This window comes from Anoplophora glabripennis, unplaced genomic scaffold (genome assembly GCF_000390285.2).
Source record: "Anoplophora glabripennis isolate ALB-LARVAE unplaced genomic scaffold, Agla_2.0 scaffold500, whole genome shotgun sequence".
Taxonomy (NCBI): Eukaryota; Metazoa; Arthropoda; class Insecta; order Coleoptera; family Cerambycidae; genus Anoplophora; species Anoplophora glabripennis.
The window spans coordinates 105,381-119,657 of NW_019416650.1; the positions used below are offsets into that span (position 1 = coordinate 105,381).

Below are 14,277 nucleotides of genomic sequence, written 5' to 3' on the forward strand. Positions count from 1 at the left end.
TCTATTAGGATCGTAGAAAATAAGAAATTCAGCCGCAGGTATGCGCAAGGGTATTACAGAAATTTTTTAAAAGAAGTCGAGTAAGCCAAATGTATTTTAAACAATGGCATTGATACCCAGATTGGAAATTGTTCAACAAATGGCAACTGTAACGGAAGCCTGCTAACAAAAATTTTAGTGTTTCTGGGCTTATTTCATAGAGTTGAGTAAATGTTGAAAAACATGTCATAACATCAGATATACGTATTTCTTAACGTGATCATTAAAAAAGCAGAAAGTTTTACTGAACCAGGGGTCTAAAGTCAATATTTTCCGAGGTACAAGATGTTGAAATAAAAAAGGAAGTATTTTTTTCAAATATATCTCAACATGTTTTGTGTAGATTGATGAAACAGAATTGCCATATAAATATATTAACAAAGAAGATATCAGGAGACAGTGTCACGAGTTTTTTGTAAATTTGATTTGTTCATTTAATTAATAATTGTATTTTAAAGAAAACAGCTATTTTCTCTACTGCTCTAAAAACGAGATATACTTGTTACTACTTTTTAAATTTTAAATTGTATAAATAAGTAATACCAAAACTATTCGTTTCACAAAAAAAATATTTACAAGATTTTTTCCAAATACAAATTTAATAAAAGTTCAAAATTTATTTGAGAAATACAAACAATTTAAAATGGAATTTTGAACAAAAACAAAATCTTACCTACATTTTTTTTGTTTTGTTTTTTCGTGAATTGAATAGTTTTAGAAATTTTTAAATTTACTCAATTGTATAATAAGCAAGGTTTGCAATGCAGGTGCCTTCTGCTATCTCCACCGCTGGCGAACATATTTGTTAATGATTTTCTTATTTTAATCATTAGCCCAAGTTTCAGCATTTTTTCCACTGGACTTTTTACATATATCTTTTTCAATTCAGATATATCAATAGCAAAGAAATAAATCGCAATTAAAACGGAATTATGGATCATCCTGTACAGTGTACAGAGTAAGTCGCCAGTGTGATAGAACTATACTGCATTATGAAAATGGCATAAGGCATTTAATATTGATTAATATTATTAGCGGAGAAGGTCCGAATATGGGCCCTTATTTTGTTTTTTATAGATTATTAACAAATTTTTTGACAAATACACCTAAAAATTGGGACACACTTAGACCAAGAACTCGTCTACAATAATGAGCGCGGCAAAATTCCAGAAAGATAAAAAATACTGAGACATCAGTTAAAATATGAAAATTGAACAATATCTTGTATGAGGGTAGTGTATGAAATATGGGCCCCTATCAAAAATGATGCATAAGTTTAGGTTTAAGAAAGGAAACTTTATTTTCTAGTAAAAAAACTTCATATATAATTATACAAAAGAGTAATGGCAACGACAGAAATTGGAAAGAAAGAAATTATTTGCAAAAGTCACAAATGTAATTTTTTTGTTATTTACGCTATACATAGCCTTTATCATGTCTTCGGAGTTCCATTGTTTCCTTAAATTCTTTGGTGAAAACTTTGGTTTTTTACGTGGCATGGTCAACCTGGAAAAAGAACTGAATTCAAAATCAGGGGAGAATATAGGGCCTGGCCCATATTCGGACCCACAAAAGGCCCATATTAATACCAGCATTGCATGTCATTCAACAATAAATACCTATTATTTGTAGAATTTAAGTGAATCAAAATATTTTCTGAACAAAACAAACTTTGATCTTTAAACAGAATATCTAGGTGAATATACAAACATACCTAGTCACTAAAAATCGTATAAAACATAATAACAACTTACCTTCAGATAATATTCAGAATTCCAGTAACACATTCACCACCACTTGTTTCTAACAATAGAAGAAATCAACTGCACAATGTCGGTAAAACTGTTCTCTACTAGGTAGCTGTCTTTTAAAGTATTATTCAGTGATGCTGCTAGATGTTCTAGTAGGAATAGCCATGGGGCCCATATTAAGTACATGGCCCATATTCGGACCTTCTCCTCTAACGTAAAAGATTCAATTTTATTCGAACTACAGGTAATTTTTTTGTTATTAATTTTTAATAAGTCGACAGGAAAATAAATAAAAAAACCTACCTCTAAAATGGTTTGTCTTATTTTTGGAATTAAATGGAAGATACCACTTTTGCTGTAAATACCAATTAAATTAAATGCTCTTATGACTGTCTTAATGTGCTCTCTAGTATCTCCGTCACTGGTTGACATATTTGTAAACCAATTTAATGACCTTTTGCCCAAAATAGTCCAAGAACTGACGACGAATTTAGGGAATGTATTTTGGGCAAGTTGAAATAATATAAAAATTGTATTTCATCAATTGGTGAATTTGGAATCGTGAGTCAGGCAGAGCAAAATATCTCTTAGGCAACTTGGATTTTTTTTAATCTTTTATTTTAGCATTTATATAACCCAGAAATAAAAATCCCAGACTTTTTTGTCGGTTAGAAAGTATGACCCCCCCCTTGTGATTGGTTGCTAAAAGACCACGTGACTCGAGTTTATCACATTGCTCGGGCTCTGTATACACAACAGAGTATTTTGGAGTAGTTTATTTTTTTTGAAAAATTAAATAATTAATAAATTAAATAATAATATGTAAGCGAAATAGCCTNTCTAAACAACGCATTTTGTATCTTAACAGGAACAATAATTTAAAGATTGACATATTAAATTATTCAATATTTTTTTTATATCCAACTTTTATTAGAATAATATTAATTCCTATAATTGAAGTAAATTTTTAACTTCAGTTGACGTCAGGTTAATAGAAAATATTGAAACAAATATAGGTATTAGTTTCATAATAAGGAAAGGCGTTGTCGATAAAATTATTTTAGAATAAGTAATTAAAAAATATATTCTTTCTAACTGATTAATTTAACTCTTAACGGTGATGAATTTATAATTTCGTTTCATTCCTCATCTTCACTGCTCTCTGATGATTCACTGTCTGGCAGATCGTCTTCAATGTCTGACAGATCGTCTTCACTGTCTGATAGATCGTCAATTATTTGCTAAAATAATTTTATCGACAACGCCTTTCCTCATTATGAAACTAATATATTTGTATCGATATTTTCTATTAACCTTACGTCAATTAACGTTAAAAATTTGCTTCGATTGCAGGAATTATTATTTTAATAAAAGTTGGATATAAAAACAATATTGAATAATTTAATATCAATCTTTAAATTATTCTTCCTGTTAAGATACATAATGCTTTATTCTGATTATATCTGATTGTATCTGATTTTTCAAAGGATTTTCATAACACATTTTTATTTATTTTTTAAATAATAAAATTTATAAATTTATTGAATTTTACTATTTCATTAGAGTTGTTGCAAACATTATTATTTACGGTTCATACTTTCTAAACGACAAAAAAGTCAAAAAGTCTGGGATTTTGATTTGTGGGTTATATAAATGTTAAAATAAAAGATTAAAATAATTCCAAGTTGCCTAAAAGATATTTTTTTGCAAATGTCACATGCTGCCCGAAATGACCGCAAACGCTCTGCCTGACTCACGATTCTAGGTTCACCCATTGATGAAATACTGTTTTTTTATTATTTCAACTTGCCTAAAATACATTCCCTAAATTCGTCGTCAGCTCTCCGATTAAAATTAGTTATAACACTAGAACAAGTTTTATTAATTAAGAGATATTTAAATGCGATTTTTTTTATTTTACAAAGCTTAACTCACCCTGTACAAGGTTTCCTCCGTATCAGCTTTTGTTTCGTGAACTTTTCTCCTCTTAATACCGATACTAACGAAATTTTCTTCAAATTTTAGATGAAAGTGGTTATTGTGAAAAAACTGTACAAAGTTTGAAATTTGTGCCACAAACTATTTTTTAATAATTTACTAAAAACTGTTTTTCGTATCCCATTTTTGAAAAATTGTAAAGCATGTCGCAACATCGCTGTTACACCCTGCAGATGTCATTGAAAGGTATCTATTTAAAAGAAATCTAATTAATCCCATTGAAAAGTGTCCCAGTTCATGAATTTGCTCAACAAGTAGGTAAAGATCTCAGCCGCTACCCTCCTTTTTACTTTTGACATGCAACTATCAGCTGCCGTACGAAACCTAGAAAATAAGATTCCCGCCTGAAATAGATCAGTATTAAATCCTTCCTCAAATATTTTGAGTTATAATTTCGTACACAGAGAGGGAACAGTATAAATTCAGATTAGAAATCTGTTGAATTTGTTAAGGTCTGTAAATATACAGCGCTAAATCGACGTGTGGACAAATATTTATTTAGGTTGATGATAAAAGAAAATGCTAAGCGGATCCACTTTCAAATAAAAATTCGAAAGTTGGTTCACTGTCAATGTTTACATTGTTAAATGTGAGTTTACCCTTCGAGGATTACAAGGTGACAAACCGTATAAACTACTTTAATGTATGGAAACGTAATAAAATAGCGACACATGAAAAATAATGACTCTTCAAGTCTACATGTTTTTCGTAGAATAACAAATTAAAATTATATTATTATTATGTCTATTATTTGTACTAAAAGTTCTTGCTTAAATAAACTCTGTAAGGTTGAAATTACCTAAACATGTAATTAAATAAGGTAACAGTGGCATATTTATTTATTTTTCATTTTTATAAATCATTTTAAGTTAACCAAATATGTACGAAACAAGCTGGATAATAGCTTAATTAAAAACATGAAGTCAATTACATATTTTATAACATTTCTACATATTTGCTAATACAGTTCCTACCATGTTAAAAAAAAATAATTACATAAATTAATTATTTATATTAAGTAAGCAAGCGTAAAATTGAAACACTTATGTAAACAATAGTATATTTACATCTTAATTACACTGATTGCAAAATATATTCATAGAAATAATTGTGTTCAAAATAAAAATTTGTTATTAACATTTTCTTTTGTTATACATATAAATCCCAGTGCAATTAGAAAAGTATGCTTATCAGAGATAAGGAAGCTAAAGATTTGGTATGTGAAAGATGAAAGGCATTAAAATAAATTATTATGCTTTACATGAAAGGCTAATACCACAGACAATATAGCTTTGTTCCAGACCGCTACTGGAATAGGACAGCAGTTTTAAATTTCCGAATTGCCGATAGAGTACACCACCAGCAGAATTTTAGGAAGAATCAAACGCAGCGGCCCGCATTCCTACGCGTATCGTAGCGACATATAAACAACACTTTGGCAATGTTGCCAGGCGTACATACGGATTTATTTTGTACACTGTTTTTGTCAATATCTGTTTTTTGCGTTAGTGTATTGACTTAAATGCTGTGATGTAGGTATTGATAAAAATGTTTTAAATAATAATAATCAACGAATATCTATGTAGTTTCATATGATATTCTGAAGCGGTGTCACGGTTAGGTTATTTAATTATAATTTCGTTAATTAGCAATTATTTTCATTTTTTGGTATTGAAATACTGCAGAAAATGTCTCCAAATAAACAAAATTGATAATGATATTTTAAACAACTTGTAATATAATATTTGACGATGATGATAAATTTATTTAATAAACAAGGTCGGTTATTAGTACATTTTTTCTTTTGTATTTTAACTTCCAGGTTTAATAATTAAAGATACAATTTTTTTAAATATAAATGTACGACTTTTCCTTTATTTCTTTTGACATCAAATTTTGCTGGAATAAAATATATGTTTAATGTAAAAAAATCATTAAAAAGATTAAAATTCATCCTTATTGAAATAACAAACAACCATTTTATAACTAACCTTTACAACAACGTAAGGAGAATACCTAAAAACGAAATAACATTAAAATACCTAACAATTTTTACAAATTTTCAACATGCAAGTAATTGTGATGATACATTTCAAAATTTAATTTACTATTTATTGCTTTAAAAACAAATTCAGAGTTATCAAAAATTTCGTCCTGTATTTTTTCTTTCAATACTTGTAAATTTTGAGGTCTTAATAATATATTTTGTTGAAGTGTCCCCACAAAAATATGTCTAAAGGACTGAGATCGGGGCTGTTTTCTGGCCACCTAAGCTTTCTAATAATATTTTTTACAGTGTTCGTTGACGGGATTCATCCTCCAAAATAAATTTGCCGATATTCCTGAAGAACTTTTGCACATTATTGTTATTTGAATAATACAGTTAATCATGTTTTATTTTTCGTCATCAGAATAACCCATTTAAATTTTTTAAAATTAAAATTGGTTATTCTGATAATGATAAATCCCATGTTTAAAGGAAGATTCGTTTCTGTCATTTTTGTCTGATTGTGTGCGTGAGAGATAGAGTTATACTGTGTCATAGAGGGCTTTTCTCTCTCTGTCTCTCTCTGCTGTCTTTAGGAGTCTCTGGGGCTTCCCCCCAGCACCTTCAGGACACCTAAGGAGGGAGCGTGGGGTAGAGCGCTTGGCCTTTTTAGCCTTCGTCGTCGAGCTATAACCTTGCTTGTACCTACCTCAGAAATGAATCGAAATATCAAAAAATCTCTCATGGTTCTGATTGGAGTGAAAAACGTAAAAAAAATCGAGAACAACGGTGTGTGACATCATAGAATAAAAAAGTGTTTATAACTCGGAAACGGTGCGTTGAAACGAAAAAATAATTTAAAAAATCTCCCCTACACTCCTGGTTCTGATTGTCCATTCAGCGTTGAATACAAAAGGTCCGAAGTGCGTATGTCGAAAATAAATTTTGGAAACAAGAGATGTGTGACGTAAAAAGGCCGTATAAGCTCGGAAACGGTGCGGTGAATCGAAAAAATAATTGAAAAAATCTCCTCACACCCGTGCTTCTGTATGTACCTTCTGCGTTGAATGCAAAAGGTCCGAAGTTCGTATGTTAAAAATAAATTTTAGAAACAAGAGATATGTGACGTAAAAAGGCCGTATAACTCGGAAATGGTGCGTTGAATCGAAAAAATAATTAAAAAAATCTCCCCACATCCCAGTTGTGATTGCCCGTTCTGCGTTGAATGGAAAAGGTCCGAAGTCCGTTTGTTGAAAAACAAAAAAGTTAGTCAATAATTGCAACAGCAGTAGTGAACGCATTATCTTATTGACTGATGATTTGTTGTTTTTTTAAAATAAATTTCGTATTAATCACCCCTTGAGGTTCCAACAATTTTATCAAATAAAAAATTACGGTACTATATTCTTAGGGGAATTTTAATTTTTTTTTGAAATAAATAATTAATTAGGTAAAATCATAGTTTTAATTCTAACTTAGTTTTATTTAGCATTTAACACAAATGTCATTTCCAAACAAAAAATAAGTTCCATATAACTCTCCAATTACATAATTAAATGCATTAAATTTATTTAGCAGTTATTATTTGGCAACAAAGCCACGCTAGAACTGCGTCCTATTACCCAGTAGAAGAGTTATCACGCTAAATTTTATTGCTGGATGCCGGCTAACAAGACCCTGCATCCTTTTTAGGTTGCCAGTTTCCAGCATTTAAAGAGCGATCTGAGGCGATAAGCTATATTGTGCTAATACTATAGTAGTAACCTCATCGTTTTGCATAGGAATGATTGAATCCAAACCATTACGATTTAAGAACTGGAATCATAATTATATTAACACATGAATCACTTCGAAAGTAATGTTATTTTTAAATTATGACAGTGTTTGATTTAACCATTTTGTGTAAAAGGAAACGTCTGTTATCAGTTGCCAACATAAACCGACCATAATAATATAACTAACATAGTTTTCATTACTATTTTAATTTGAACAATCCGAGTTCAAGCGGTAAGGTTTGATCTTAAATTTTACTCTGATGTCATTTATTTTTCGTTTTTGCATTTCCCGTTACTATTATGAAAGAAGAGAACTCGATATTCTCACATCCATTCAAACAAAAATAAAGGCAGCCAACAGAAAAAGTATCAATAACGTTTTCTAAACCATACTTGAATGATTTTCTAGATAATTACAGTGAACACCGGATTCACTTTTTCCTACATTTAACGGTGCATTGAACAGGTAAAGTTGGATCTGCCCCTACTTCAGTTACAACCTACAAATTACCTTGTAAAATATAATTTCATTTAATTAAGTATTATGAATTTACTCCCTAAGCAGCGAAGACCGCTGCTCGTTCAACTTTCTCCGTATTTCAACCTATCTATGGTCATTGACCATGATGGTAAAAGAAAGTTATCACTTTTTACCATTGGCGGTTTTATGGAAATATTAGTATTACACACCCGTATCGTCCTGAGTAATTATGCGTACGGTAACGATGCAAGATTTAATGAATGGAAATTTATGTCGTAAAGTTTTCTCGAGTGGAAACATTACCTTAACAGATGGTAATGGCGTAAATTTGGGGGTTTTCAAATTAGCGGAATTAATTAATTACTGTAATAAAATCATTGTTAGTCGGTAGTTGGCGATTTACGAAACGAGACACGGTTATAAATTAAATGACGCTTTATGTAATTAAGATATACGTATCATGACGGGATAAATAATGGATGATATGATTCTCTCTTTTCAAAATACTAAATTACTAAATGTTTATAACTGACTATGACTTCATCGAACGGCAGTATTTATTTGTCGATCGAATTTACGTTAGTAAGGTGTAGGATAACTTTAAAAACGGATTTTTAAAACATAGTCTAACTGAAAACACTAAAAATTGTTTAACAAAACATCACATCTAAATATATAACAAGAAAACATTATGATTACAATTAACATTATACATCACACCATTACAAAAAAAAATAAAACTTGACAAATGAAAAGTATTTATTATACGCATTTTATATAGATTCAACACGTATTTATTAATATTAAGCAAAAAAGAATTATGCAAATATTCCATGGCAATTCGAAATCACCGGTTAAATTCTATTTCTTTCTGTCAAGTGTTTTATTATCTTCAATTACTTAAATGTGAGTAACACATGAGCTGAAATGCGATACTTAACCCAATAATCTACATTTCTTTACTAAAAAAATTTAGCACTAATTTGATATCTTGTGAAGACAATACAGTAGATAGATAGATAGATAGATATATTTATTAGTCCAACTAGAGCATTACAGCTTTGCTATGGGATAAGTCAACTGGGCATTACATTAAATTTTCAATCAATTAATTAATTGGTTAAGAAAGTATTTGTGATTAATTTAATTGCAGTTAAAATTAATTGCACGTTGTAATTAATTTATATGGATTTGTCTATATTAATTGTATTTTGCAAATAAATCAATTGCAATTAACTTTTTCTATTGTCCTAAAAAACAATTAAAACTAACAATTATCTTTATTCGATACAGACAGACACTAATTTTATTTGAACATATATTTACATAGAAACATTTGTATAGAAATGATTACTAAAACGTGATTGTCAGTATTAAACTTAAATTGATAAGTGATTATCAAAAATTATTTAAATTAACAAATTATTCACAAAATTAAACTTAAATTAAGAAATCAGTAGTCGACATATCAGTAATTTTTTTTTTGGGAAAATCGTCTTCAAAAGAGCCAGATTAAGGCCACATAACCAAATTTTTAATAAAAATCCCTGTGATTTTCCGAATATTCGGATCACCGCAATTGGTCTAAATCTAAAAGACAAAAAAATATTTTCAAAACGTGAGTCTCAAAAAAAATATAGGGATGTTTTTGTTCTTAATAAGCCACTCTCTCAATATGTGTACAAAAATTTTCACGAAATAACAGTTTAATCAAAGTGTGATAGGTTGATGGCTAAAATTATAGAAAAAAATATAGTCAAAAAAGAACATTTAGTTATTATTTAAGGAATAAGGACATTTTTGTTAACAAGGATCAGATAATATATTTACACTGTGTCCACGGATGGAGTTGAAAGTAGGCAACACTTTCCGATTTTTCATTCTATGGAAAAAAGTAATTCTTGTTAAAGTATGCTTGGGTTCAAAAGTACAAAAATATTTTTTTAAGAGGACCAACATATACAGGGTGTCCTCTACAAAGAGATGAATTGAAATATAGTACTTGATTTTATCCTTAGAACTCAATACACTACGTCAGCACCAATTCTTTTCCATTGAGTATGTAGGAGATGTCCCCAGATAGTCATAACCAACAAATTTTCGCATTTTAGGTGGCGGTCCTTTATGATGAAAATGTACTTAGGCTTTGTCAGAAGCAAAAATATATTTTCTGTTTATTTAAAGGGTTTTTTAAATTTTTCTTCAAAGGTATCAACCGAGGTATCAACAAATTTTATTGGGAGAAGATTAAAAATTTGTGCCCATATATCAATTTTAAAGCAAATCGGCCTATTTTGTCATTTTTTGTGTTGATGAATCATTGAATTGCTCATAAATTTGAAACATTAACTTGTATTTTAAATCTAAACAACTTCAAAATTATTTACGATTTCTTACACAAAAACGGTACATACACAGGATGAAAAAATTAAAATAAACAAACTGCTTTCAAATTTGAAACATTTATTTTAATTTTGAACCACTTTCCTTAATGAAATTTGTTGCGAAAAAGGCACTTTACCAACACAAAAAATTATTTCTTTTTGTTTTTGTCAAGATTTACTTAATTTTTCATAAATAAAAATACAATATCAAGAATAATAATATCAACAATTAAGACCATCTGCACTTGTAAATCTTGGAAAAGAATAAATATTTATGCACTTTTAATTAGCATATTTTATTATTGATATTATATTATTGGTATCTATGTTATTATGTAGTTCTTAAATCAACTACTATATTTCTAATCATTCTTTATAGCGGACACAATGTACATGTGGTCGTGAACATACATATTCCCATAATACTACATTTTAATAAATAAAAAGTTTTCTCTCTTTGTAACTCTATCAGTAGACACTCTGAATATTTAAAATCAAAAATTACTTTATTTGTTCATAATATTATTTACTTACCAGATTTTCTCTTTTCAGGAAGAATAAAAGATTTACTCCTTTTCACTCTCAAGGACCTCCTTCTGATTGATCTCAAAAAACTTTCAGGCATTTTCTGAAATTTCTGGGGATCCAAGGTAGTTTTTTTATCCGACATCGTCAACCAATTTTTCACGGTGGTCATAGAAATACCGCGATTTTTTTTCGGCGTAGGCGCCGGTTCATTTTTCAAATCGACCATTTTCCCTCACTTTAAAAAACTCACAATTTGTAACACTTCTAATTTACAACGCGGATTGTAACTGGAACGGTGAGTCCATTGTCTCTGGCACTATGAATTGCACACGATAAGATCCGCCGCTGCGCTGACTAGTCTCATGCATTTTGCGGATTTCCTGAATCGAGGTTTTCAGTGAAAAAAAAACTACCGGTTAACCGCGCCACCTATAAATTGTTTCTAATGTCTGGCAGGCACAGGCAGGACCTGAATTACATGCAACCGGCAAGTGGCAGTTTTGTCCCCCCTATTTTCAGAAACCGCGTGCTGGATAATGCGCGCGCAAATCTCATAGACGTGCGTTACTACGTAATACACAACATTAATTACCTCATATTTATATAAGAAATATTTATATCAGATATACAGAGTGAAATATATTACACTAATTAAAAAAGCAGTGATGCAATTGTCTATTATACTGCATATTTCAAAAAATTATTATTTATTGTGCTTTAAACTAATTGTATCTGCTTTACAAATATTTTTTTGAAAACCCTGGATTATTCCATGACCACAAGAAACTTTTGAACATCTTTTATAAAATAATGGATGTACCATGTAGGCATCCTAGAAAAATTCTTTAATACATGTATGTTTCAATAATTAAATGATTAGATATTATTTAAAATTACTGCCATTTTTTAAATTATTATTCTTAATGTCAGTTACCTTAAAAAGAAAATTTTTATAAAAAATGTTTAATCAGAATAAGTATAAATGAAAGAAATTGTAGAAAAATGTAAAATATTAGTTGAAAAATTGTGTATTAATATGATTTTTTTGTATTTTATTTATGACAATTATATTTACAGATATTATATTGTATTATTTAGAAAATTAAAATTGTAGACTATTTAAATTTTTGGAACTGAAAGAGATGCTTCAAGAATTAGCTATAATTTTGGACAGTTTTGAAGAGACAAAACTGGATTTTAAGGAAACGAGGTAGAGTGTTAAGGGGGGCGTTTATATGCGCAATATTTTGTGCAGCATTTTAGAAAATCTAAGCAAGTTAGAAAAAATATCTCCTCACTGCCCCAGTTACATTTGTTTCCTCCACATAAGACAACTGACAATACATTCAAAAAAGCATATTTTTATCTCGAATGACTATCTTACGTTTTCTGAATTTTGCGCGCCTATTAACATACAAAAAATCGCAAACCGCACTATAAACATAATCACACCCTGCAGAATGCTTTTAGGACACATGCATTAAGCACAATTATTGAGTATCTTTACAAATTTGCTGGACAAAACAGGAAAGGTATTTTTCTGATGTTTACATGTTCTCCATGATCGTTCAATGCGAAAAATTAAAGGAATTTGCTTTAGTTTAGCGTTAGGTTTCGTCACTTCCTGGATGGATCTACTTGTTCTATAATTTTCTTACTAAAAATGCTCTTTCTTGTCTATAAAAACCCAGCTCTAAACATATATCCGAGATTACTCAGAAAATACTGAGACTTATTGACTCATTAAATATTTAATCTATTTTATCAGATATTGTTTATTTCGGTTTTTTATTAAATGAATAGTTGTATTATACAATGAGTCTAAATACTATGCGTCCACATTACAGTTTTTGAATCAAAAACCTTTTTATTTTTCATATTTTTTTGAAACGTCGTTTTTTATCTAAATGAATATAAATTTTGAACTATAGGGCGACCCAGAACTCTTGGTTGGCCGCCACTACAGGAAACTGAAAAGAGTAAGTAGGAAACCGCAAGGAGGGGTCTAAGTTATGATGTAGTATTTTTCCTAATTTCACACCTTTTTTAAATCATATGAAAGTTCTCATTTTTCTCAACAACTTAAAAAATTAAGAATGTTTTTCGGTATATCTTCTCGTTCAAAAGATATAAAGAATATGTAGTATACATACAAACACTGGTTCACTCATGTCTGTTACTAATTTTATCAGGGTTGCTGTGGAAAACAAGATAGTTTCAATGTTTATTTTTATTATGGACATAAATAAATTGCCCCTATAAACCCATATGTTAATTTCGAGTCTTTCCCAGCTTTCCCAAAAATCAGAATTATACCTACCTACCCCTCCACTCCACTATTTTTTTTTCATTAATGTAAATTTCCATAAAAATAATTAAAATGTAAGTAATGAATCCAGATATTGAATGTATGTATATCTTGTTTCCCACGGCAACACTGACAAAATCAGTACACACTTGATTTTCTGGTGTTTAATTTCACTATTAATATGAATGGAAGAGATATCGAAAAACTTATTGTTGAGAAGAAAGGAGAACTTTCGTATTTATGAAATTGTAACTTTTGAATTTATTAAATTGGCGTGACAGCCCTTAGGGCGCTAAACAGTATGCCATAAAGATTCCCGCTTGCGGTTTCCTTTTTGTTCTTTTCGTTTTCCCTTAATGACAGCCAATCATCAGTCCTAGATCGCCCTGTACAGGATGTTCAGAAAATGAGAAAATGTGAAATTAAAATTTATTAAAAAATATCTACTAACAAATTGATTTCCATATTAATATTTTATATTTGATAATAAATATTGGACACAAAATTAAAAAATTGTGCAAAAGTCAATCTTATTGCAAATTCTCATTTCAAAATATTGGCAAAATATATTGTTAATTTTGTTTATTTTAGCACTTAAAATATTCCCATAAATAAAAATCTATAACGGTCAATTCAAGACTTCGAAGTGGTTAATGTGAATGGAAAATGCCTATAACTGAATGATGATACTGCTGATAAATACAATTAGTACAGAGAATTTTAAAAAAATTGAGATTGTACTTGTATGTGAAAAGTGTAGAAATAAAATTATTAATAGGAAGGTCAACCATGAGATTTGCTGCATTTCTTTCGCAAATCGCAAACAAATTTTCAGTACAATTTTATTTTCATAAAATTAAAAATCCACACATCCACATAAAAATCCAGATTTTTGCATAGTGCTATTTATTTAATAAGCGCAAATTTGAAGAATAACTTTCTTAATGAAAAAATAAAAAAAGGTAAAACAAAAAACTTTTCCTTCTCCAGGCAGTAACTGTCTATATGCAAAGCCTTTATAAATGA

The 14,277-nt window shown here is 29.5% G+C and overlaps 1 protein-coding gene across 2 annotated transcripts in view; it reads right to left on the reverse strand.

The window, feature by feature from the left end:
• The window catches only part of LOC108911074 (centaurin-gamma-1A), a 250,801-nt gene that overhangs the window by 41,231 nt on the left and 195,293 nt on the right, over positions 1–14,277 (reverse strand). Inside the window, exon 1 of one of the 2 annotated variants that reach the window (XM_018715908.1) lies at positions 10,950–11,156. The exons of the other annotated variant lie outside the window; for it this stretch is intronic. Coding sequence (XP_018571424.1) covers positions 10,950–11,112 — 163 coding nt within the window. The 5' untranslated portion in view covers positions 11,113–11,156. Of the gene's footprint in view, positions 1–10,949; positions 11,157–14,277 lie in introns of those variants that run through there. 2 annotated transcript variants of the gene reach the window in all.